This window comes from Panthera onca, chromosome D4 (assembly GCF_046562875.1).
Source record: "Panthera onca isolate mPanOnc1 chromosome D4, mPanOnc1 haplotype 2, whole genome shotgun sequence".
Classification (NCBI taxonomy): domain Eukaryota; kingdom Metazoa; phylum Chordata; class Mammalia; order Carnivora; family Felidae; genus Panthera; species Panthera onca.
The window spans coordinates 62,837,907-62,861,476 of record NC_138351.1 but is presented as its reverse complement, the minus strand read 5'-3'; the positions used below and the strand labels follow the sequence as shown (position 1 = coordinate 62,861,476).

At 39.0% G+C, this 23,570-nt stretch overlaps 1 protein-coding gene across 1 annotated transcript in view; it reads left to right on the top strand.

Moving 5' to 3' along the window:
- ERP44 (endoplasmic reticulum protein 44) overlaps positions 1 to 22,675 on the top strand; it is a 97,455-nt gene extending 74,780 nt beyond the window's left edge. The window contains exons 11-12 of the mRNA XM_060609193.3: positions 20,223 to 20,325; positions 22,452 to 22,675. Coding sequence (XP_060465176.1) covers positions 20,223 to 20,325; positions 22,452 to 22,553 — 205 coding nt within the window. The 3' untranslated portion in view covers positions 22,554 to 22,675. The remainder of the gene's footprint in view (positions 1 to 20,222; positions 20,326 to 22,451) is intronic.
- Positions 22,676 to 23,570: the final 895 nt, after the last annotated feature.

The window sequence follows — 23,570 nt, the reverse complement described above, 5'->3', positions numbered from 1 at the left end:
TCCCCCTTTTTTTAATTACTGATCTGTGTCTCAAAAATGAACTTAAAACCATTGTTTGAATATTTTAAATAATCCTATGTTGAACCAGTAATACTTTGTTATTTGGATAGCTGGGGTTTTATTTTTCACTCTAGAGTGTAGTATGATTGACTGAGAATTATGATATATTCCTATAGAAATACAGCATTACATGATCCTAATGCTTGGGAAAAGAAAATTTTTGCTTTTTCAGAAATTAGTTCTGAATGTTGTTTGGTGTTTGTCAGCATGTCAAAGAAAGTAGATTATAATCCTAGGTCATCTTAAAGGTACTTGGTAATATTGCTGCTCGTTTGTGGTATTTAAAGACCTTGAAGATGGCTATGACTAGGCATTTCTATGGGTATACGGCTATGAAACTTTCCAAGAACAGATAAGCTTTCTGAACCCATTCTCAGCTATTCATAATATTAATAAACATATAAACCTGTAACTACCATAGATTTTAAATTTTTATGAGCTTTCTGAGATGTTAAATAGAGTGGTTAAAAATGGAGACGTTTCTTCATATTTGAAAATTTTAAGCAACACAGGTATTAATTCAAATTAGACCTTTTCTTTTAAATTTATTTAAATACCCTTTTTTTTATGTCCAAAGATTAAAATTGCATAGTTAGAGGATGATCTGAAATCCTCTATTTATTGCAGAATAAACTACCTCACTCACTACTAAATATTTCATTAGAGATGTGGTTGTTTGATAGAAGATTCTCAGCCTTACCATATAGCCTAGATTTGAGTCCTGACTTGAGCAAGTCACTTAACTTCTCTGTTCTTGTTTCTTTACACTTAAAATATGGTTGGTGGTACAACCTACCTGTTGAGATTGTTATGAAAATTAACAAGAGGGGATGGTTGTGTTATGAAGCATAAAGTACTAATAAATATTTGTCATTTTTACTTTACCTACACTCAAAACCATTTAGCCTATTAACTCATTACATATTTATCCACGTCTTGTATATGACAATCTTTGTGTAATACAAACCAAGTCATATAAACCAGTGGTTTAAGGTTTACTAAGTCTGGGCCCTTGCCCTCAAAGAACTCACACCCGAGTAGAGAAAGGAGACAATAGGGTAATAGGCAGTTGTGTTTTATGATATGATAAGGACTCTGACAGAGTTCAACAGAGAGGTACTTGATCCAAGATCTAGAGGTGTGGATGCCTAAGGCAGGCCCTAAAGTTCTGGAGAAGCTTATCCTGGAGGGAAAAGGAGACAGGGCTTGGAGAAGGGGGACATTGGTAGAACCAAGCACGAGACTATGGCTGAATAAGTGGGAGTCGGGATGCTGAGGGATGTGGCCATGAGAAGCAAGCAGCAGCTAGCTCGTGAAATCTCCGTGATGTGTTAGGGAAATTTGACATTATCTTCAAAACTCTGAAGTCAATGAAGGGTTTGAATCAGGAGGTTTTTACATATTTTCATTTTTTATTTTTTAAAGCTTATTATTTGAGAGAGAGAGAGAGGAAGTGCACGCACAAGCACACGCACAGGATGGGCAGAGAGAGAAGGAGAGAGAGAGAATCCCAAGCAGGTTCTGTACTGTGAGAACAGAGTCTGATGCGGGGCTCGAACTCATGAAACGTGAGATCATGACCTGAGGCAAAATCAAGAGTTGGAGCCACCCAGGTGCCCCCAGGAGGTTGTTTTTTAAAAATCACTCATGCAAACTGGAGAATAAATTAGAGTGAGTAGAAACAGAATCCAGGAGACTATTCAGTAATCCGGGCAAGAGTTGATGACAGACAACAGGTTGATTCCTGAATGAACAAATTGCCTAAATGAATTTCAGCAGTAGCACTAAGGCAGACAGAGGCAGGAATCTTGAGATATTTTGTAGGTGAAATAGAAGGACTCGGTATCTTAATAAATGGGGGAAGGGAGCTGTGAGTGATGGCCAGGAATCTGACTGGCACTGCTAAGTGGGTTAGCCATTAACTGAGCTGGGAGCTCAGTAGAGGAGCAGCCTTGTGGTAAAGGTATTGGGTTCTCTTTCTTGGCATATTGATTTTGAGGTGCCTGTGGGCCTAAAAGGAGGAGATTCCAGTAGGGAGTTTGCGTGGCTCCAGGATTCAAGAGGGAGATAAGGGTGGAGTCTTGAACACATAAGGATATAGCTGAACTTATTGAAACAGATGAGATGACTTAGCACAGGATTGAAAATGGAACCCTGAGGAGTAGCAACACTGAAGGGGAGGACAGATGAAGGAACATGTGTAAAAGACTATGGGGGAGGAGGAATCACAGAAGTGAAAGAAAACCAGAAAGGAGTATTATGGTAATTGAGGGAGAAGCACTTTCAGCAGGAAGGAATGCTCAATCCAAAGATAAGGATGAAGGATCCGTTAGATTTGCCCCCCAAAAAGGCAGTATTGTAGTGCATCGAAGAGTACCATTTGGTGAGATGAAGATTTGACAATGAAAGTTGTTGCAAGAAGCCAGCCTCTAAAGGGAAAGAGAAATAGGGGGACAGATCCAGAGACACATAAGATGAAGTGAGGTTTTAGCTTTTCTTTTCTTTTTTAACCCCTTTAGGGTGCAAGAACTAATCATGACTAAATGCTTGTGGGAAGGGGGGCGCCTGGGTGGCTCAGTCGGTTAAGCGTCCGACTTCGGCTCAGGTCATGATCTCGCAGTCCGTGAGTTCGAGCCCCTCGTCGGGCTCTGTGCTGACAGCTCAGAGCCTGGAGCCTGTTTCAGATTCTGTGTCTCCCTCTCTCTCTCACCCTCCCCTATTCATGCTCTGTCTCTCTCTGTCTCAAAAATAAATAAAACGTTAAAAAAAAAATTAAAAAAAAATGCTTGTGGGAAGGAATCAATGGATTGAAGCGTTATTGAACAGATAGGAGACAGAGGGGCTAATTGATCAAGCAGAGCCATAGGAGCACAGAGGGAATGAGAAGCATCCTTCTTTCCCGTGAGAAAGAGGGGAAAGGGGGTGTTTAGGGATTATGGTGGTAGTGACAGCAGCAGAAGACTGCAGAGGTTCCTGTCCAGTTCTTGTTTTTAACTATGACTAAGGAAGCAAGATCATTTCCTGAGAGTGGGAGGTAGCGGAGAATGAGAGGGTAGGACTATACTGGATTTTGAAAGGAGTAGTTGTACGCAGAAATCCACCTGAAAGGTCCAGATCTTCCTAGCATCTCGGCATTTATTTAGAAATCGGAACTCATAGTGGCGCCTGGGTGGCTCAGTCGGTTGAGCGTCCAACTCTTGATTTTGGCTTAGGTCATGATCCTAGGGTTGTGGGATCGAGCCCCATGCAGGGCTCTATGCTGAGTGAGCATGGAGCCTGCTTAAGATTCTCTCTCTCTCTCTCTCTCTCTCTCTCTCTCTCTGTCTCTCTGTCTCTCTCTGTCTCTTTGTCTCTTTGTCTCTCTCTGTCTCTCTCTGTCTCTCTCTCATAAGTAATAAAATAAAAATTGGAACTTGTGTAGTCCCCTTAGCAAGCGTGTGAACATTGACACATTGATGGTTAGGCTAGATGGAAATGTCTTACCTGGTTGGGTGTCCTCTTCCTCTCACTCCTTAGGCTTGCTCCCGGAAGCTATTAGCTCAAGCTAAAGTGAGATTTTTAAGAGAGGGTAGTTCTGGTGTCTGGGCTCGCGGCAAGTGCCTCCAGCAGAGGGACGGTGCTCAGCATTACAAATACTGCCTTCTTCGTGGGTGGTTTATGTGAAGTTTTTATCAGCACATTTCCCTACTTCTCATAGCGGATAAATCTCCAGTTTATTGACCTCTTCGCTTTCACTGCAGACTTACAGCCCTAATTATAAAGTCTCAAATTAGTGGAAGTCGACAGGACACTGACTCGGATTAGGTTTACTACCTGTCAGCAACCAAACTATGCCCAACTTCGGCTTTTATTCCTAGGAAATTGTGTTACACGTCAAGAGACATCTGTGAGGAATTCTGTCTTGGCTATCTTAAGTTTTCTCCTCCAGTTCTGAAGACAGATTTAAAGCACTAGTCTGACTAAGCACTTCTGATCCCACCTCTGTTGGTCAGAGAACCCAAACTAACACAAGTAGGTGTGTTCTTTATCACGTGACCTGACCTAGCGCCTCTATTCCCCAGCCGTGGTTTACTGCACCAAGGGGTGGGCACCTGACCAAGCAAGACTAATCTATTAGTTGGCATTATTCTACTTATGCCCTGGTGCAAAAAGAAACCGCACCAGTGAGGTGGCTTCCAAAGAAATCTGGAAATAGGAAATAGTCCTCTCCCATCCTTCAAGTGTTCAGTCCTGTGAGGAGGGAGGGAGATAAGAGAAGTGACTATACTTGAAACTCTTTGAAATAAATTACTTCTTTAATTTCTCCCTTAGGTGCCTGATTTTCCCTCCTAGGCACTGTTCGCTCTAATAGTTTTTTAATTGTAAGGAGGCACATGCTGCGTGAGCTACAGACTGAGCCTATGTGAATAGATGTTAGTGTTAAAAATCAAATAAAATATGTGGCAAAATGAATCTGACACACTTAATGGCTTGCATAATTGTTATTGTGCTGCATGGCAAGTAAGGCTTAAATGATAAACAGTTTCCATAAATTACTGTAATTATTACTTTCAGTAACTCAGCATTTCTGGGGTCAGTTGGGGGAAGTGTGGTTGTGGTAAGGGCAAGAATGCAGATTTATAGTGCACAGTCTCCCCCGCCACTCCCCCATGCCAGAGGTAGGCATGGGGTTGTGGGAGGAGGGTATGCTACCAGTGTTCTAGTCACCTCTCCCTTATTTCAGAGAAACCGGGGCTGAGGGAGGTGATGTAACCAGCAAGGGCACACAGCTAATTAGCAGCAGGCCTAGGATTCACATCCGAGCATACTGAACCCGAAGTCTCAAACTCATAACACTTAATATCAAAGCAGTTATATTTTCAGTACATATAAAAAGCAATGTAAGTGTGAATGCGAAAGATGTTTGGAGAAAAGTACTTGTATCTGAAACTAAATCACAGATCTGAGTCTTTCTTTTTTTCCTATAGGTTGACCAGATTGGTTTCTTGCCAAATGTAAAAGAATAGATTTTATATGTGGAGGAAAAGAATGGGGTGGGGGGGTAATTTAGGAACCTAAGAGCACCTAAGGGCAGGTCTAGGAAATGTTCTATAGTCTACAGGAGAAGAAAGTAGGTGGTGGCGTAGGGCATAGGGCTGTTGAAGGACTTTCCAGAAAGACTCGCCTTCCAAAAACTGTGGCCAGGAAATACCATAGCATCTGTGCCCCTGCTGGAGTGTGCTTAGGTACTGCTGCGGGGCCCCCGGTGATAGGAAGAAGCCGGACAGGCTCCAGGGCACTTAGGAAAATGGAACAGGCTACGCTAATGCACAGTACCCTGACTGTGGGTACCAGGTCTTTTACCCCAGATCACTAAATCACGGAAAGTGATCGTAATTCCTTAAACTGCTAGGGCTGATTGGCTGCATTGGTGTCAGGGGAGGGGCGGCTGTGGTGTGGAGATGAGAGGCAAGGCCGAACTAAAACTGGGAGGCAGGGGGCGCCTGGGTGGCGCAGTCGGTTGAGCGTCCGACTTCAGCCAGGTCACGATCTCGCGGTCCGTGAGTTCGAGCCCCGCGTCAGGCGCTGGGCTGATGGCTCGGAGCCTGGAGCCTGTTTCCGATTCTGTGTCTCCCTCTCTCTCTGCCCCTCCCCCGTTCATGCTCTGTCTCTCTCTGTCCCAAAAATAAATAAAAAACTTTGAAAAAAAAAACAAAAAACTGGGAGGCGGGTGCCGCACTAATTTAGCAGTTTGGTCGCCTGCTGACAAATTAGCCTGTCTCCTCGAGCTTGGAGGGGCAAACCAGGAATTGGGTGAAATGATAAAGAACTTGGAAAGATAGGTACAAGAAAAAATTTAAAACCATTGGGTGAAATGATAAAGAACTTGGAAAGATAGGTACAAGAAAAAATTTAAAACCAGGTCACCATTAGGTCCCTTTAAAGTCTGAGAATTTGTTTTGTTCTTCATTATCTAGGGGCTCTATTTTTAAAAAACCCAAATGAGGCTTTTTTTTTTAAGTGGAAAAAATTGGTACTGGGAAAGCTTCTTAAAAGGCAGATTTAGTTTTTATTATCTCTTGCTATAGCAACTTTGTGGCAGCATTAGTAGATGTTCAAGAAGTGTTTTGATTAACTTGCTCTTAGTTTTAACCTTTCTGTTATACATTTAAGAGTTTGACTACTTTGGATATATATCTTCACATCTGGGATATAGCCTGGTATTTACCAACTAGCCGTTCACCCTGTTGTTCCCCTCCTCCCTGAGTCACCTCTGTGGTTGTGATTTCTCTCTGTCTGTCCCTGCTGTCCGCCACTGGGCAGTGTACACACTGGCCTGGATCCCTGAACACCACTGTCATTGTCACTCATGTAATGTACTTACCATATAACTGACATTGGTTATCTCCTTATAAGCACTTTATATTTTACAAATCATTGCACTGTGTTTTGCCTTATTTGGTCCTGCCAGCAAAATAGACATGAAACTCTGGCAGAGGCAGGCTCTGTACCAGCTCCATTTTATACTTTATGTATGTTCTCAGTTTCTGTAACAGGCTTCTAAGACCGGTATGATTTCTACTTTTACAATAAAGAAGTTAGGCTCCAAGAGATTTAGTAACTTTACCAAATTAAAGTCAAATCACTAAGGAGGCAATATAGTTAGCAGTTAGGTGCTCAGACTCTAGTTTCTAATCCCAGTCTGTTACCTACTAGTTATATCACTCTGGGCAGTTTCTTACCACCTCTCTGTCTCAGTTTCCTCATCTGTAAAACGGGAAATGATAGTATCTGCTTCGTAGGGTTGTTGTGGGCATTAAATGAATGTGTGTATCTATAGCTCTTAGAACAGTATCTGATACATGAATATGATAAGGCTATGTTGCCTGTTATAGGAAATCATATATTCACATTCAAATCTAAGTCATTAGACTATAAAAACAATACAATTAAGTTAAATAAGCGGTGTTTTCATTTTACATATTAGAAACCTGAAGCTCAAAGAGGTTACGTAATTTAAATGGCAAAATACTGTTTTCTTAATACTATAATACATTAAATCAGTTTGTACTACATTATTGTATAAGTTAAGTTAAAGAGTAGTTAAAAGAGACGTTTGGGTGGCTCAGTTGGTTGAGCGTCCTACTTCGGCTCAGGTCATGATCTCACAATTCGTGAGTTTGAGCCCCGCATCCAGCTCTGTGCTGACAGCACAGTCTGCTTCAGATCCTATATTCTCCTCTCCTGCCACTCCCCATGCACACGCATGCTTGAGCACGTGTGCTCTCTTTCTCTCGAAAATAAACATTTAAAAAATAAAGAGTAGTAAACAATATTAGGAAATTGAATCCAGCAATATAGAAAAAAAGAATAATGTACAACTAAGTGGGCTTTATCCCAAGTGTGCAACGCTAGTTTAGCACTCAAAAACCAGTCAGTGTAGGGGCACCTGCGTCTGTTGAGCATCTGACTCTTGATTTCAACTCAGGTCATGATCCCAGGGTTGCAGGGTTGAGCCCAGTACCAGGCTCCATGCTGAGCATAGAGCCTGCTTAAGATTCTCCTCTCTTTCCCCCGCCCCACCCTGCCTCCCTCTTTCCCTTGCACTCTTTCTCTAAAATGAAAACAAAAACCAAAAAAACCCCAGTGTAATTTAGCATATTAATGAATAAACAGCAACAAAAAAAACTGATCCCAATTATACATGCAGAAGCATTTGACAAAATTCAACATCCTTTCATGACAAAAATGCTTAACAAACTAGCATATGTGGAAACTTCCTCAATCTGATAAAGGACGTTTATAAAGAACCTACAGCTAGTATCATGTTTAATGGTGAAAGATTGACCACTTTCCCCTTAAGATCAGGAACCAGGCAAAGATATTTACTGTTTTTATGCATATGTGCATTAAGCATATCATTTGTTCCTTTATTTCTGATTATAAAAAATTTATGTTCTTTGTGGATAATTCTGAAAGTTAACAAAGTGCCAAAGAATTAAAAATGACTCATAAATCCACAAGCCAGATATCTAGACACACATGTGTGTTATAAATGTAATCAGGGCCTCGTTGATCTGCTCTACAGTTTTTTTAGATTCTATATTGTTTATTTCTGCTCTGATCTTTATTATTTCTCTTCTTCTGCTGGGTTTAGGCTGCCTTTGCTGTTCTGCTTCTATTTCCTTTAGGTGTGCTGTTAGATTTTGTATTTGGGATTTTTCTTGTTTCTTGAGATAGGCCTGGATTGCAATGTATTTTCCTCTCAGGACTGCCTTCGCTGCATCCCAAAGCGTTTGGATTGTTGTATTTTCATTTTCGTTTGTTTCCATATATATTTTAATTTCTTCTCTAATTGCCTGGTTGACCCACTCATTCGTTAGTAGGGTGTTCTTTAACCTCCATGCTTTTGGAGGTTTTCCAGACTTTTTCCTGTGGTTGATTTCAAGCTTCATAGCATTGTGGTCTGAAAGTATGCATGGTATAATTTCAATTCTTGTAAACTTATGAAGGGCTGTTTTGTGACCCAGTATATGATCTATCTTGGAGAATGTTCCATGTGCACTCGAGAAGAAAGTATATTCTGTTGCTTTGGGATGCAGAGTTCTAAATCTATCTGTCAAGTCCATCTGATCCAATGTATCATTCAGGGCCCTTGTTTCTTTATTGACTGTGTGTCTAGATGATCTATCCATTTCTGTAAGTGGGGTGTTAAAGTCCCCTGCAATGACCACATTCTTATCAATAAGGTTGCTTATGTTTATGAGTAATTGTTTTATATATCTGGGGGCTCGGGTATTTGGCGCATAGACATTTATAATAGTTAGCTCTTCCTGGTGGATAGACCCTGTGATTATTATATAATGCCCTTCTTCATCTCTTGTTACAGCCTTTAATTTAAAGTCTAGTTTGTCTGATATAAGTATGGCTACTCCAGCTTTCTTTTGGCTTCCAGGAGCATGATAGATAGTTCTCCATCCCCTCACTCTCAATCTAAAGGTGTCCTCAGATCTAAAATGAGTCTCTTGTAGACAGCAAATAGATGGGTCTTGTTTTTTTATCCATTCTGATACCCTATGTCTTTTAGTTGGCGCATTTAATCCATTTACATTCAGTGTTATTATAGAAAGATACGGGTTTAGAGTCATTGTGATGTCTGTATGTTTTATGCTTGTAGTGATGTCTCTGGTACTTTGTCTCACAGGATCCCCCTTAGGATCTCTTGTAGGGCTGGTTTCGTGGTGACAAATTCCTTCAGTTTTTGTTTGTTTGGGAAGACCTTTATCTCTCCTTCTATTCTAAATGACAGACTTGCTGGATAAAGGATTCTCGGCTGCATATTTTTTCTGTTTAGCACACTGTAGATATCGTGCCAAGCCTTTCTGGCCTGCCAAGTTTCAAAGGAGAGATCAGTCACGAGTCTTATAGGTCTCCCTTTATATGTGAGGGCACGTTTATCCCTTGCTGCTTTCAGAATTTTCTCTTTATCCTTGTATTTTGCCAGTTTCACTATGATATGTCGTGCAGAAGATCGATTCAAGTTACTTCTGAAGGGAGTTCTCTGTGCCTCTTGGATTTCAATGCCTTTTTCCTTCCCCAGTTCAGGGAAGTTCTCAGCTATAATTTGTTCAAGTACCCCTTCAGCACCCTTCCCTCTCTCTTCCTCCTCTGGGATACCAATTATGCGTATATTATTTCTTTTTAGTGTATCACTTAGTTCTCTAATTTTCCCCTCATACTCCTGGATTTTTTTATCTCTCTTTCTTTCAGCTTCCTCTTTCTCCATAACTTTATCTTCTAGTTCACCTATTCTCTCCTCTGCCTCTTCAAGCCGAGCCATCGTGGATTCCATTTTGTTTTGCAATTCGTTTAAAGCGTTTTTCAACTCCTCGTGACTGTTCCTTAGTCCCTCGATCTTTGTGGCAAGAGATTCTCTGCTGTCCTGTATACTGTTTTCAAGCCCAGCGATTAATTTTATGACTATTATTCTAAATTCACTTTCTGTTATATTATTTAAATCCTTTTTGATCAGTTCATTAGCTGTTGTTATTTCCTGGAGATTCTTCTGAGGGGAATTCTTCCGTTTGGTCATTTTGGAGAGTCCCTGGCGTGGTGAGGACCTGCAGTGCACTTCCCCTGTGCCTCAAAACTAAAAGGCAACCAACGGAATGGGAAAAGATATTTGCAAATGACACATCGGACAAAGGGCTAGTATCCAAAATCTATAAAGAGCTCATCAAACTCCACACCCGAAAAACAAATAACCCAGTGAAGAAATGGGCAGAAAACATGAATAGACACTTCTCTAAAGAAGACATCCGGATGGCCAACAGGCACATGAAAAGATGTTCAACGTCGCTCCTTATCAGGGAAATACAAATCAAAACCACACTCAGATACCACCTCACGCCAGTCAGAGTGGCCAAAATGAAGAAATCAGGAGACTATAGATGCTGGAGAGGATGTGGAGAAACAGGAACCCTCTTGCACTGTTGGTGGGAATGCAAATTGGTGCAGCCGCTCTGGAAAGCAGTGTGGAGGTTCCTCAGAAAATTAAAAATAGACCTACCCTATGACCCAGCAATAGCACTGCTAGGAATTTATCCAAGGGATACAGGAGTACTGATGCATAGGGGCACCTGTACCCCAATATTTATAGCGGCACTCTCAACAATAGCCAAATTATGGAAAGAGCCTAAATGTCCATCAACTGATGAATGGATAAAGAAATTGTGGTTTATATACACAATGGAATACTACGTGGCAATGAGAAAAAATGAAATATGGCCTTTTGTAGCAACATGGATGGAACTGGAGAGTGTGATGCTAAGTGAAATAAGCCATACAGAGAAAGACAGATACCATATGGTTTCACTCTTATGTGGATCCTGAGAAACATAACAGAAACCCATGGGGGAGGGGAAGGAAAAAAAAAAAAAAAAAAAGAGGTTAGAGTGGGAGAGAGCCAAAGCATTAGAGACTGTTAAAAACTGAGAACAAACTGAGGGTTGATGGGGGGTGGGAGGGAGGGCAGGGTGGGAGGGAGGGCAGGGTGGGTGATGGGTATTGAGGAGGGCACCTTTTGGGATGAGCACTGGGTGTTGTATGGAAACCAATTTGACAGTAAATTTCATATATTAAAAAATAAAAAAAAATTAAAAAAAAAATGTAATCAGGGCCATGCCAGTTTATGAATTTTCTTTTTAATTTATCCACACATTGTAAGCATCTTCCTGTATGATTAAATTTTTTCATTTTTAATGGCTAGTGTGCCTTTGAATGGCTTGTTCCATGATTTAACCCGATGTCTGAATCCAGGTTTTCCTGTGACAAAATTAATAACACACTGCTACTAACGGGGCTTTACCAAACTCGTCCTTTAGGATGAACACCCTCTACTTGAACTCAAGGACATCATCGTGGTCTTCTTTTTTCTGGCTCTTTCATTAGCTTTTACTGATTGTGCATCTTGTCTTTGACCCCTTGTCGTGATAATCGTAAAGCTGTGCTAATATGATAGCTACTAGCCATGTATGAATATTGAAGTTTTAATTAAAATGACGTACGATTTAAACGTCTTTTTCTCAGGTGCTCTCAGTGCTCGGTGGCCACATGTGGGTAGTGGCTACTGTATTTGACAGCACAGATACAGCGTTTTCCATTTTCACAGAAAGGTCTGTTGGATAGTTCTGTTGCTGTCAGAGGACATGCCGTTGTAAGGAACAGAAACTCACTCCACGGAGCTCAAAACAAGGGGCTTGTGCTGAAAAACTACAGGAAAAGGGCAAGGACGAGAACTGCAGGAGGTGCAGCCACTCTCTGCCCTTCTTCGGGCCCGAAAGCTCTTCTCTTGCTCCTTTCTTCACATCTGCTCCATCCTTCTCTCTCGATACCAGCTTCTTCCTCTGCCCTGCCATGACTTCTGCATGGAGGTGGTTCTGATTTATCATGACAAATGTGGCCTCAACTCTGACTTTATAACTCTAATCAACTGACTGGTCTCCTTATATCTCTTAGTTCACGTTCCCCAGATACCTGGCTCAAACCATAGATTGGTTCCTTGTCTACCCCAGGTTCTATGTCTGTCTTCTCTTTTGTCTTCCCTCTCCTTTTTTTCAGCTTTATTAAGGTATAGTGGACAAAAATTGCTTACATTTGAGGTGTGCAACATGATATTTTGATATATTTATACACTGAAATAACTACCATAATCAAGCAAATTAGTGTATCCATTTCTTCACATACTTTTTTTTTTTGAGAACAATTAAGATTTACTTACTCTTAGAAAATTTCAAGTATATAATACAGTATTAGTAACTATAGTCACCATGCTGTACATTTGATCTCTAGAACATACTCTTCCTGTAGCTGAAACTTTGTATCCTTTGACCAACATTTCCCCGTTCTCTCCCAGTCCCGCTCCAGTCCCTCTTAACTACCTGTCTACCCTCTGCTTCTATGAGTTCTGCTTTTTTAGATTCTACGTATAAATGAGATCATGCAGTGTTTGTCTTTCTGTGTCGGGCTTATTTCACTTAGCATAATGTCCTTCAGGTTCATCACTGTTGTTGTAAATGACAGGATTTCCTTCTTTATTAAGGCAGAATAATATTCCTGGTGTGTGTGTGTGTGTGTGTGTGTGTGTATACACACCACATTTTCCTTATCCATTCATCAACTGATGGATGCTGGTTGTTTCTCTATCTTGGCTTTTAAGAATAGTGCTACATTGAACATGGGAGTACAGATAACCATTCAAGACAATGCTTTGATCTCCTTTGAGTAAATACCCATTAGCGGGATTGTTGGGTCATATAGTAGTTCTATTTTTAGTTTTTTGGGTAACCTTCATACCTTTTTCTGTAATGGCTATACCAGTTTACATTCCCAGGGAGAAGGGTTCCCCCTTCTCCACATCCTTGCCAACACTTATTTTTTGTCTTTTTGATAAAAGCCATTCTAACAGGTGTGAGGCGATGGCACATTCTGGTTTTGATTTCCATTTTCCCGATGATTAGTGATATGAGCATCTTTTCATGTACCTGTTGGCTGTTTGTATGTTTTCTTTTCAGAAATGTCAAGTCCTTTGCCCTTTTTAAAATCGGGTTGTTTTCTTGCTCTTGAATTGTTTTAGTTCCTTATATTTTTTGGATATTAATCCCTTATCTGATATATGGTTTACGTACCCATTTTGTAGGTTGTCTCTTCACTCTGTTGATTGTTTCCTTTGCTGTGCACAAGCTTTTTAGTTTGATGCAGTCACATTCGTCTGTCTTTGCTTTCGTTGCCTGTGCTTTTGGAATTATATCCAAAAATTTACTGCCCAGACCAAGATCAAGAAGCTTTTCTCCTATGTTTTCTTCTAGGAGTTTTACAGTTTGTCAGGTCTTATATTTAAGTCTTTAATCCATTTTGCGTTGAATTTATATATGATGTGAAATAATGATCCAATTTAATTTTTCTGCCAATGGCTATCCAGTTTTCCCAGCACCATTTAAAAGGCCATCCTTTCTGCAGTGTGTATCTTGGTACCTTTGTCAAACATCAGTTGACTGTGAGTGTGTGGATTTATTTCTGGGTGCTCTATTATGATCCATTGGTCTATGTCTTTTTATACCAGTACTATACTGTTTTGATTACTAAAGCTTTGTAGTATATTCTAAAATCACACAGTGTGAGGGGCCTGGGTGGCTCAGTCGGTTAAGCATCCAACTTCAGCTCAAGTCATGATCTTATGGTTTGTGAGTTTGAGCCCTTCGTTGGGCTCTGTGCTGACAGTTCAGAGCCTAGAGCCTGCTTCAGATTCTTTATCTCCCTCTCTCTCTGCCCCCTCCTCTGCTCACACTCTCTCTCTCTCTCTCTCAAAAATAATAAACATTAAAAAAAAAATTCCTGGAGGGGCGCCTGGGTGGCTCAGTCGGTTGAGTGTCCGACTTCAGCTCAGGTCATGATCTCGTGGTTTGTGAGTTCAAGCCCCATGTCGGGCTCTGTGCTGACAGCTTGGAGCCTGGAGCCTGCTTTGGATTCTGTGTCTCCTTCTCTCTCTGCGCCTCCCCCACTTGTGCGCTCTCTCTTGCTCTGTCAAAAATAAATAAATGTAAAAAAAAAAGAAAAATTAAAAAAATTCCTGGGGCGCATGGGTGGCTCAGTTGGTTAAGCTTCCAACTCTGGCTTAGGTCACAATCTCACGGTTCATGGGTTTGAGCCCCATGTTGGGCTCTGTGCTGACAGCTCAGAGCCTGGAGCCTGCTTTGGATCCTGGGTCTCCCTATCTGCCCTCTCCCCTGGTTGTGCTCTCTTAAAAATAAACGTTAAAATTGTGTTGGTTTTTTTTTTTAAATAACAGTGATGCCTTCATCTTTTTTCTTCTTGCTTGAGATTGATTTTGCTTTGGCTATATAGGGTCCTTTGTGATTCCATATGAATTTTAGGGTTTTTTTCTGTTTCTATGAAAAATGCCATTGGAATTTTGATAGGGATTGCACTGAATATGTAGATTTCTGTAGATAGTATGGACATTTTAACAATATTAATTCTTCCAACCTATGAATTCAGGATATCTTTCCATTTATTTGTGTCTTCTTCCATCAGTGTTGTATAGTTTTAAATATACAGATATTTTCCCTCCTTGGCTAAATTTATTCCGAAGTATTTTATTGTCTTTGATAAAGATGTCCATTCTCACCAGTTGTATTTAGTATGGTACTAGAAGTCCTAGCAAGTTCCATATACCAAAAAATAAACATGAAATGTTTGGACTAGAAAGAAACTTTCTTCGTAGATGACATGATTATCTATCTATGTAGAAATGCCCAATATATGTACAAGAAAGCTCCTAGAACTAATGGATGATTTCAGCAGGACACAAAGTCACCTTTTAAAAAATCACTTTTATTTCTATATATATGTTAACAATGAACATTAGGAAATCACAAAACGTTTTAAAGTACCATTCATAATAGCTCCAAAAGCAAAAAAAAAATAAAAATAAAAATAAAAACTGCCTAAATATACGCCTAGCAAAATATATGTAGGATCTGTTTGCTGAAAACTACAAAACACTGATAAAAAAAATCAAAGATGACCAAAATAAATGAAGAAATACTGTGTGGATTGGAAGACTTAATACTGTTTAGATGTGAATTCTCCTCAAATTGACCTATGGATTTAATGCAATTTCAATCAAAATCTAACTAGATTTTTTTATAGATGTAGCGGATTCCAAAATTTACATCAAAAGCTAAAATGAGAATAACTGAAACAAAATTCAAAAAGAAACAAAGCTAAAGGACTCAAAATACCCGACTTTGAGACCTAATTACTATATAGCTAAAATATTTAAAACAGCCTCATATTGGTGAAAAAAATAGGCATGTATTGCTGTAGAATAGAATGGAGAGTCTAGAAATAGGCACACAGTAATTTTCTTTAAGATGCAAAGATAATTTAGTGGAAAGGCTAATCTTTTCAATAAATGGTGCTGTCCCACCTGAACGTCTTCATACCATAAAAAAATAACTTCTATAAAAAAATTAACTCAGGGACACCTGGGTAGTTCAGTCAGTTAAGTGTCCGCCTCTTGATTTCAGCTCAGGGCATAATCTCATGATTGGTGAGATCAAGCCCTGCATCAGGCTCTGCACGGACAGCATGAAGCCTGCTTGGGATTCTCTATCTCTGCCCCTCCTCTCTCTCTTTTTCTCTCTCTCTCAAAATAAATAATAAACTTTAAAAAAATTAACTCAGAATTGATTGTAGACCTGAATGTGAAAGGTAAAACTATGGAACTCTTAGAAGTAAATGTAGAAGAAACTCTTTCTGTCCTAAGGTTAGATAAAGAGCTCTTAGTACATCCAAAGCACCATGCCCCCTACCAAAAAAATTCATAAATTGGCTTTCATCAAATTAAACACTTTTGCTCCATAAAGGATATTGTTTGAATGTAAAGAAGGTAAACAAATGGCAAATAAGCACATGAAGAGGTGCTCAACACCATTATCCATTAGAGAACTGGAAATTAAAACCACATTGAGATCCTATGACACATTTTTTAGAATGGCTGAATTTAAATACTGATATACCAGATGTTTGTGAGGATATGGAGCAGGTGGAACTCAAAAAAATGTTTACTTTGAGAGAGAGCGTGCATGCGAGGTGGGGGGATGATGCTGCAGAGAGAGAGGGAGAGACAGTGGGTCCCAAGCAGGCTTGACGACTGGGGAGAGCAGAGCCCAAGGCAGGGCTCGATCTCATGAACCTTAAGATCATGACCTGAGAGCCAGAATTAGAATTGGACACTTAACCAGCTGAGCCACCCGGGTGCCCCTGGAGCAAGCGAACTCTTACACATTGCAGTTAGGACACTGGACAATTAGGCAGTTTTTTTTTTTTAAAGTAAACATTTTACACCTTGCATGTAATATACCAGTATTTTTCCTGGAGAAACAAACTCACGTTCACACAAAAACCTGTGTACAAATGTTTGTAGTAGCATTGTTCAGAATAACCCAAATCTTGAAAGAACCCAAATGCTCTTCAGTGGGTAAAAGGATGACTAAGTATGGTATATCCACTCATTGGAGTAGATATTCAATAAAGGAACAAATAGTTGTATACATGCAACAGAATGGAGGAATCTCAAAAGAAGTAAGCTAAATAAAAGAAGCCAGTCTCATGGTTACATGCTGCATGATTCCAAGTACAAGACATTTCAGAAAAGGCAAATTATAGGAACAGAGAACAGATCAGTGGTTGGCAGGAGTTAGGGGGAAGTGGAAGGTCTGACCAAAAAAAGCATGTTGGAATTGTTATGTATCCTATTTGTGGAGATAGTAACTAGATGCTATATGCATATGTTAAAACTCAGAACTGTAAGCCTAGAAGAGTGAATTCTACTGTATGTAAGGTTTTAAAAAATAAAAATGCTTCTCACTGTGATACATATGTCAAAGTTCATTTAGTGATACCATTTGTGCATTTCCCAGTTTCTAAATTTTGCATCACCTAAAAATAAAAATTGAAAACAAACAGAAAACTGTTTGGAAGGTGGGAAAGAAACACTTAGGTGTTCTAATTAGAAAAACTGTACCCTAAAGTGTGAAAATATAATTGAATTTATTATGGCAAGAATCCGTTTATTTTCCTTTTTAGCACATAACCATGTCTGTTTTCTTAACAATATACTGTTGATTCAGTGTTTCTTACTTAATAATGATGGGTAGTTTCTAGCCACAAGCTAGATAAGAGCTCTTTTGTAATCTTTTTTTCCTCCCACATCAGTTCAGGTTCATCGTATCTCCCTTGTCTTTGCCTTTTGCTCACAATTCTTTCTCTCATCTGTTGACAAGGGGAATCAAGTTAGGAAAAAATCTGTTTTGAGTGTTCTCTATGAATTTGTTATATTTAAGATTTAATTATGAATTATTTTTTGACGAGCAGAAGCTAGTCACATTGTATTGGTTGCGGTCATCTTTGGACTTTATAAAATAACAAACTTAACGGGGTTTTGTCTTAAACATTAGAGACCATTTGTGATTCTTTGATTTGAATGGATATATTTTAGCACTTTGCTGTGCATGACAGCATAGTAGATGATGTCATATTAAATTTAAATTGATCTCCTCTCAGTGTTTATCTTTAGCGCCTGTGCAATTTCTTCAGCACCAGAGAACCTTTCAGAGGCATTCTGTCAATACAGCTACCTGACAGTCATTTGTATTTGTAAACTGTGCATTTGACACCTGCTGGTCTCTGTTGCATTGGAGCTAGTGGGGAGCCAAAATGGGGGTACAATGAAGTTATTGGTTGGTACATCTCAGTGGGAGTTATTGAAGGGAAGAAACAACACTTGCAGGACCTCGGGAGAGGATAAAAAGAAACTAGCAGCTATTCTTGGCTACCAAAAAATTGTGATTTAAAAAGTGAGTCAATTCTACTGAAGTAAAGTGTTTATGGACCTGCACTGCAATTCTTGTAAGGGATATGAAGAAAGGTTTCTGTTTAAAATATGTAATGAATTTTTAAAACACCAATATTTCAGTAAAAGACTGACAATTCATATAAGGAGAAATATTAATGAAAACAAGGAAAATGCTTAATTTCTGAAAAGATAGAAATTAAAATGCAGATGTCTTTTATTTGTCAAAGTAGCAAAACAAATTTTAATTAAAAAAACACATTGGCAAGCCTTCAAAAAGCAGGTAGGCAAGTAGCAAAAACTGATGTTTTGTAGGTATAATTTGCCTACACTCTTATCAAAAGTTCTTATTAGCTCAACAGATTGTCCTCAACTTATGATGGTTTGACTTGGTTTTTTGCGTTACGGTGGTGCAAAATCAATACATTAAGTAGAAAGTGTACTTTGAATTTGGTCTTTTCTCAGGCTAGCGAGCTGCACTAAGATACTCTTACGGTGCTGGCGATCAGCAGTGAGCTACACCTCCCAGTAAGCCTCGTGATCCCAGATGTCAACAACTGACACACTTACAGACATTCTGTACCCATACAACCATTGTTTATCACTTTCAGTATAGAATTCAATAAATTATATGAGATTTAAATACTTTGGTACAAAACAGGCTTTGTGTTAGATGATTTTGCTCAAGTAGGGTAATTTAAGTGTTCTGAACACATTTAAGGTAGGCTGGGTATATTAAATGTGTTCTCCGTTTAGGATTTTTCAATTTAGGATAGGTTTATTGTGCTGTATCCCCCTTGTAAGTCAAGGAAGATCTGTATTCCTGCTTTATTTGCTACAACCCAAGGAAATAATTACAAAGGAAAAGGGTAGGGGCGCCTGGATGGCTCAATCGGTTAAGCCTCTGACTCTCGGTTTCGGCTTAGGTCATGATCTTGTGGTTTCATGAGTTCAAGCCCCACATCAGGCTCTGTGCCAACAGTGCAGGGCCTGCTTGGGATTCTCTCTCTCTCCCCCCCCTTCTCACCTCCCCTCTCCCCCTCTCCACACTGTCTCCGTGTCTCTTAAAAAATTTTTAAAAACAGGAAAAAGGTGGATACATGAATCTGCTTAGCTTTGTAATCTGTTTTGCTACAATGCATGTTTTTGTACTGCAAATTTGCTTATAACGTGACTGGTTTTTAGGAAAAGGATGTTAATATAAGTAAGTTGTGTTCACATTATTTTCCTCAGAATGTTTTGAAGCCATCAAAGTTTTATTTTTTTATTTTTTTTACCATTAAATGTAATGTTTTAGTGGTATACAAAGACGTCCGCCCAACCCAAAAAGAGGAGAGGGGACAGTTTTATGACCTTGAGAAGTACTTTGCTTTTCACAATGTTAAGCTATCCAGTGAAGCTGCTGGTGTGGTTGAAGAAGTTGTGAGATTTTCCTTTGTGCTTAAGGAAAAAAAAACTCGGAAAAACTATACCCTGATTTAGATTATTTTGATAAAATTGGTTCTACTGGCAGTGAATGCCTTCAAAGACTCACTTAATATCTCAAAAAAGGACTTATAAGTTCCAGGTTAAAGCTACAGAGGATCCACCTGGCCGACACAGTGATAGAGGCTGAACAGTGCTAGTAATTTTCTTTTTTCTTTTTGAGGGAGAGCATACTCTCTGGATTGGGCAGGGGGTGGGAAGGGGCAGAGGGAGGGAGAGAGAGCATCCTAAGCGTAAGGAGGCTCCATGCCCAGTCCAATAATGCCAGCCTCTATGTCACCACTGTGAGATCATGACCTGAACCGAAATCAAGAGTCAGACACTTTAACTAACTGAGCCACCCAGGTGCCCCAGTACAAAACTACGTAGTTGTAAGTGGTTAGCACCTAACACTACTTTTCCCTTAAGACTTGTTATTTTTAGTGATTCTGCAGAACATGAGCTTTTTTAGTTACATAGATTAAGGAAAATATATAAATGTCCAACAATAAGGGATGGTTAAGTAAGTTTTAGGACAGCATCTTGATAGACTAATGCATCTGTTAAAATAAGCATCGGGAAATTTCTGTGAAACAAGTACAAGAATTAGAACACAAAACAGAGTACCCATATTTCATGATTACACTGTATAAAAATGTTTGCAGTATACCTGGCTTCTGATAGTTATGGTAAAATGATGGGGTTGTAGGTAAAATTTAAATAAAAAATGGGGAAGTTGGTAAAATATAGGTAAGTCCATTTTAACAGTTTAAGCTAAATTTTTATTTTACTTTGGTTTTAGAATTCCTGGAAAACTCAAGCAGTTTGTATTTGACTTACATTCTGGAAAATTGCACAGAGAATTCCATCATGGTCCAGATCCAACCGATATTGCCCCAGGACAGGTAGGACTCTTGTTTCTCAGTGGGAACTCTTTTTTTCTTTTTCAGTTAGCCTTGAAGAGGAACTAACCCTCTTGCACAGGCTTGAGTGTGTGCTTCTGAAAATCTTTATAAAGAAATTCTGAACAGACTGTAGATAATATATAAATTATATTCCTTTCAAAATTAATTTTTAAAATTGTGACACTTCAGAAAAGTTGCAACGTGGACGGAACTGGAGAGTGTTATGCTAAGTGAAATAAGCCATACAGAGAAAGACAGATACCATATGTTTTCACTCTTATGTGGATCCTGAGAAACTTAACAGGAACCCATGGGGGAGGGGAAGGAAAAAAAAAAAGAGAGAGGTTAGAGTGGGAGAGAGCCAAAGCATAAGAGACTCTTAAAAACTGAGAACAAACTGAGTGTTGATGGGGGGTGGGAGGGGGGGGAGGGTGGGTGATGGGTATTGAGGAGGGCACCTTTTGGGATGAGCACTGGGTGTTGTATGGAAACCAATTTGACAATAAATTTCATATATTTAAAAAAAAAAACTTAAAAAAAAGAAAAATTGCAAGAATGGTACAATATAATTTCTTGGTAAAGTGGTCTAGAGTACCTCCTTTATGGAATAGGAGTAAAAAGGTTAAATACAGTTGGCTTCAAATACAGAAGTTGGAGGTAAGAATTGGGAGCAGGTGGATCAGTGAAGAAATCAGTGGATTCCATTAACTGGTTAAGTCTTCCTCTGTGGCCAGGAGATTGACCACAATACAAAGAAAATAATGATTTGGTATTCTTGCTAAACCATCCTAAGCACCCTCACCAATATAGTATTCATAATTGCTCAAAACTTAAGGTTTAATGCAGCTTTTCATTTGAGATTTAGAATGCTTCACAGCTATTTATGAAAATTTTTTATTTGCTTTTTATTGTGAAAATTTGACTATTTCTATGTTTCTGCTTTGTTAAGCACCCCTAAAATTGCATTTTTGATTCATTATTGATTTATATCATGTCTATTACCACAATGATACATAACAAAACTCACATTTCATATGCCCAGAACTTCACTATTTTGCCCAAGGAACCTCCACATAGAAAAATAAAAGCTAAGTCAATTTTTCTTAAAGAGTCAAATTACGTTCAGTGTCAAGAGTTCCCTGGAAGAATCCAATGATACGCTTTTTCCTTGAAGTCTGAGGTCAGATTTTATTTTGATAATTAAACAACTGTAGAAGCAAACGGTTTGTTGGCAATAACCCAAAGGCAATTATTTTCCTCAGGAAAGTAAGCCTGCTTAATATTTTATCAGATTAGGAAAAGATGTTACTTACCATTATTGTATACTTCTCCACTAGACAGTGAACCTACATTTTATAGTAATATAAGTATGGCTTAAACCAAACATATATCTCAGTAAAAATATAAATAAAAAGTATTGGAGAAGGGGAACATGACAAAATAAAATGGGAATTTTGCAGATGTTGCTTTCCCAATTTAACGGGAATGAGTCAGTATCCAGAGTGTGTAACACAGGCATTATGTGCCTCTGTTAACTACAGGGGATATTAAAACAAGGACTACATGTTTGTTCTTGAGGAGCTCATAATGTGGAGATAAAGGATAGTCTTAGATATCTGAAATTCTTAGAAGTCACACTTACAGTTTCACTGTGTATTTTTGTCTACTGTTGGTGCACAAGTATGGAATATTTTCCTTCTTATGGCAACTAATTTCTGGCATCCAGGTAATTGTTAAAAGCTCTATGAACAGAGTGGGTGCCTTTAATCCTCTTAGTGGTCATTTGTAGGACAGAAGGGTTTGGGACATAGTCACAGCTGTGCAGCCTCTCCAGAATATTCTAGGAAAGCCCCGTGGTGGCAGGTATTGTGTTTCCTTCCAGTACACCCCAAGAACTGTCAACAGGTCCACAGTTAAGGGCTGTGTGGCACCCTTGCCCTGGGGAATCTGATGAGTAAGGGCATTTGAAATGGGGAAAGTAAGATTTCAAGCTTAACTCTGGTCTTTGGTACATAGTGATTATTGAGCAAATAATTATAAAACAACTACCATTCATCTACTCTTATTAAAATAGTGTAATTCCATAAAATATATTGCTATAAAATGTTTTATTCTTTCTCTTGTAGCAAGTCCAAGATGTAGCAAGCAGTCCACCTGAGAGCTCCTTCCAGAAATTAGCACCCAGCGAATATAGGTATACTTTATTGAGGGATCGAGATGAGCTTTAAAAACTTGAAAAACGATTTGCAAGCCTTTCAAACAGCAGCATCAACTTACGTGGTGGAAATAGTAAACCTATATTTTCATAATTCTATGTGTATTTTTATTTTGAATAAACTGAAAGAAGTTTTGGGTTTTTAATTTTTTTTTCTCCCCCTGACTCAAAATGCATTGTCATTTAATATAGCCTCTTTTTAAAAATCTGTTAGGGATAAAAAAAAATAATAAAAATAAAAACCAGAGGCCTATCTTTGCTTTAAATCTGTCCTGTAAAATTTTTATAAATCAAGTGAAAGGTGACATCGCCAGAAACATACCGTGAACTCGCACTACTAGGTTAGGGAGGACTTAGGGATGTTTCCTGTGTGGTATGTGCTTTTCTTTACATATGATCAGTTCTGTTGGTATTTCATTATCACATTTCTCAAAGCTAAGAGGGTCTATATTCTGGATACGGGGAGGGGAATAAATTAAAATTTTCACACTGTGTACTGTGTTTTACTGATTGGTCGGATATTGCTTATGAAAATTCCATAGTGGTATTTTTTGGATTCTTAATATGTAACTTAAACATACTATGAAGAGGAGGAGAGCCATAAGCCAGAACATTTGGCAGGAACTGTCCTTACAAATTAAGAAAAAGAAAATGAAAAGTGTTATTAAATTTCTATGTGTTTGTCTAACAAAATGGCATATGGATGGCATTTAAAACTTTGAATTATACCTAAATCTGAGCTACTAGTGGAGCAGGCAGGTTACCACTGTTGAACCAGATCCCTTTTAAGGCTCCTCCTATCGTGACATGTTCATTTCCAAAGACAAAAACCAGCAGAGAAATTGTAGAGTCTTGTTCTGGATGTATAGATCAAAAACAAAGACAATAAGGCACATATGTTTTTAATTTTTTCCATTGTAAAATTGTTAGAGGACCTCCCCACTCTAGATTCCCTGATTTCCCAGGCCTGCAGTGTATAGTCAAATGGGTCCCTGTGCCAGGCCTCAATACTGCTAGGGAACAAAACCAG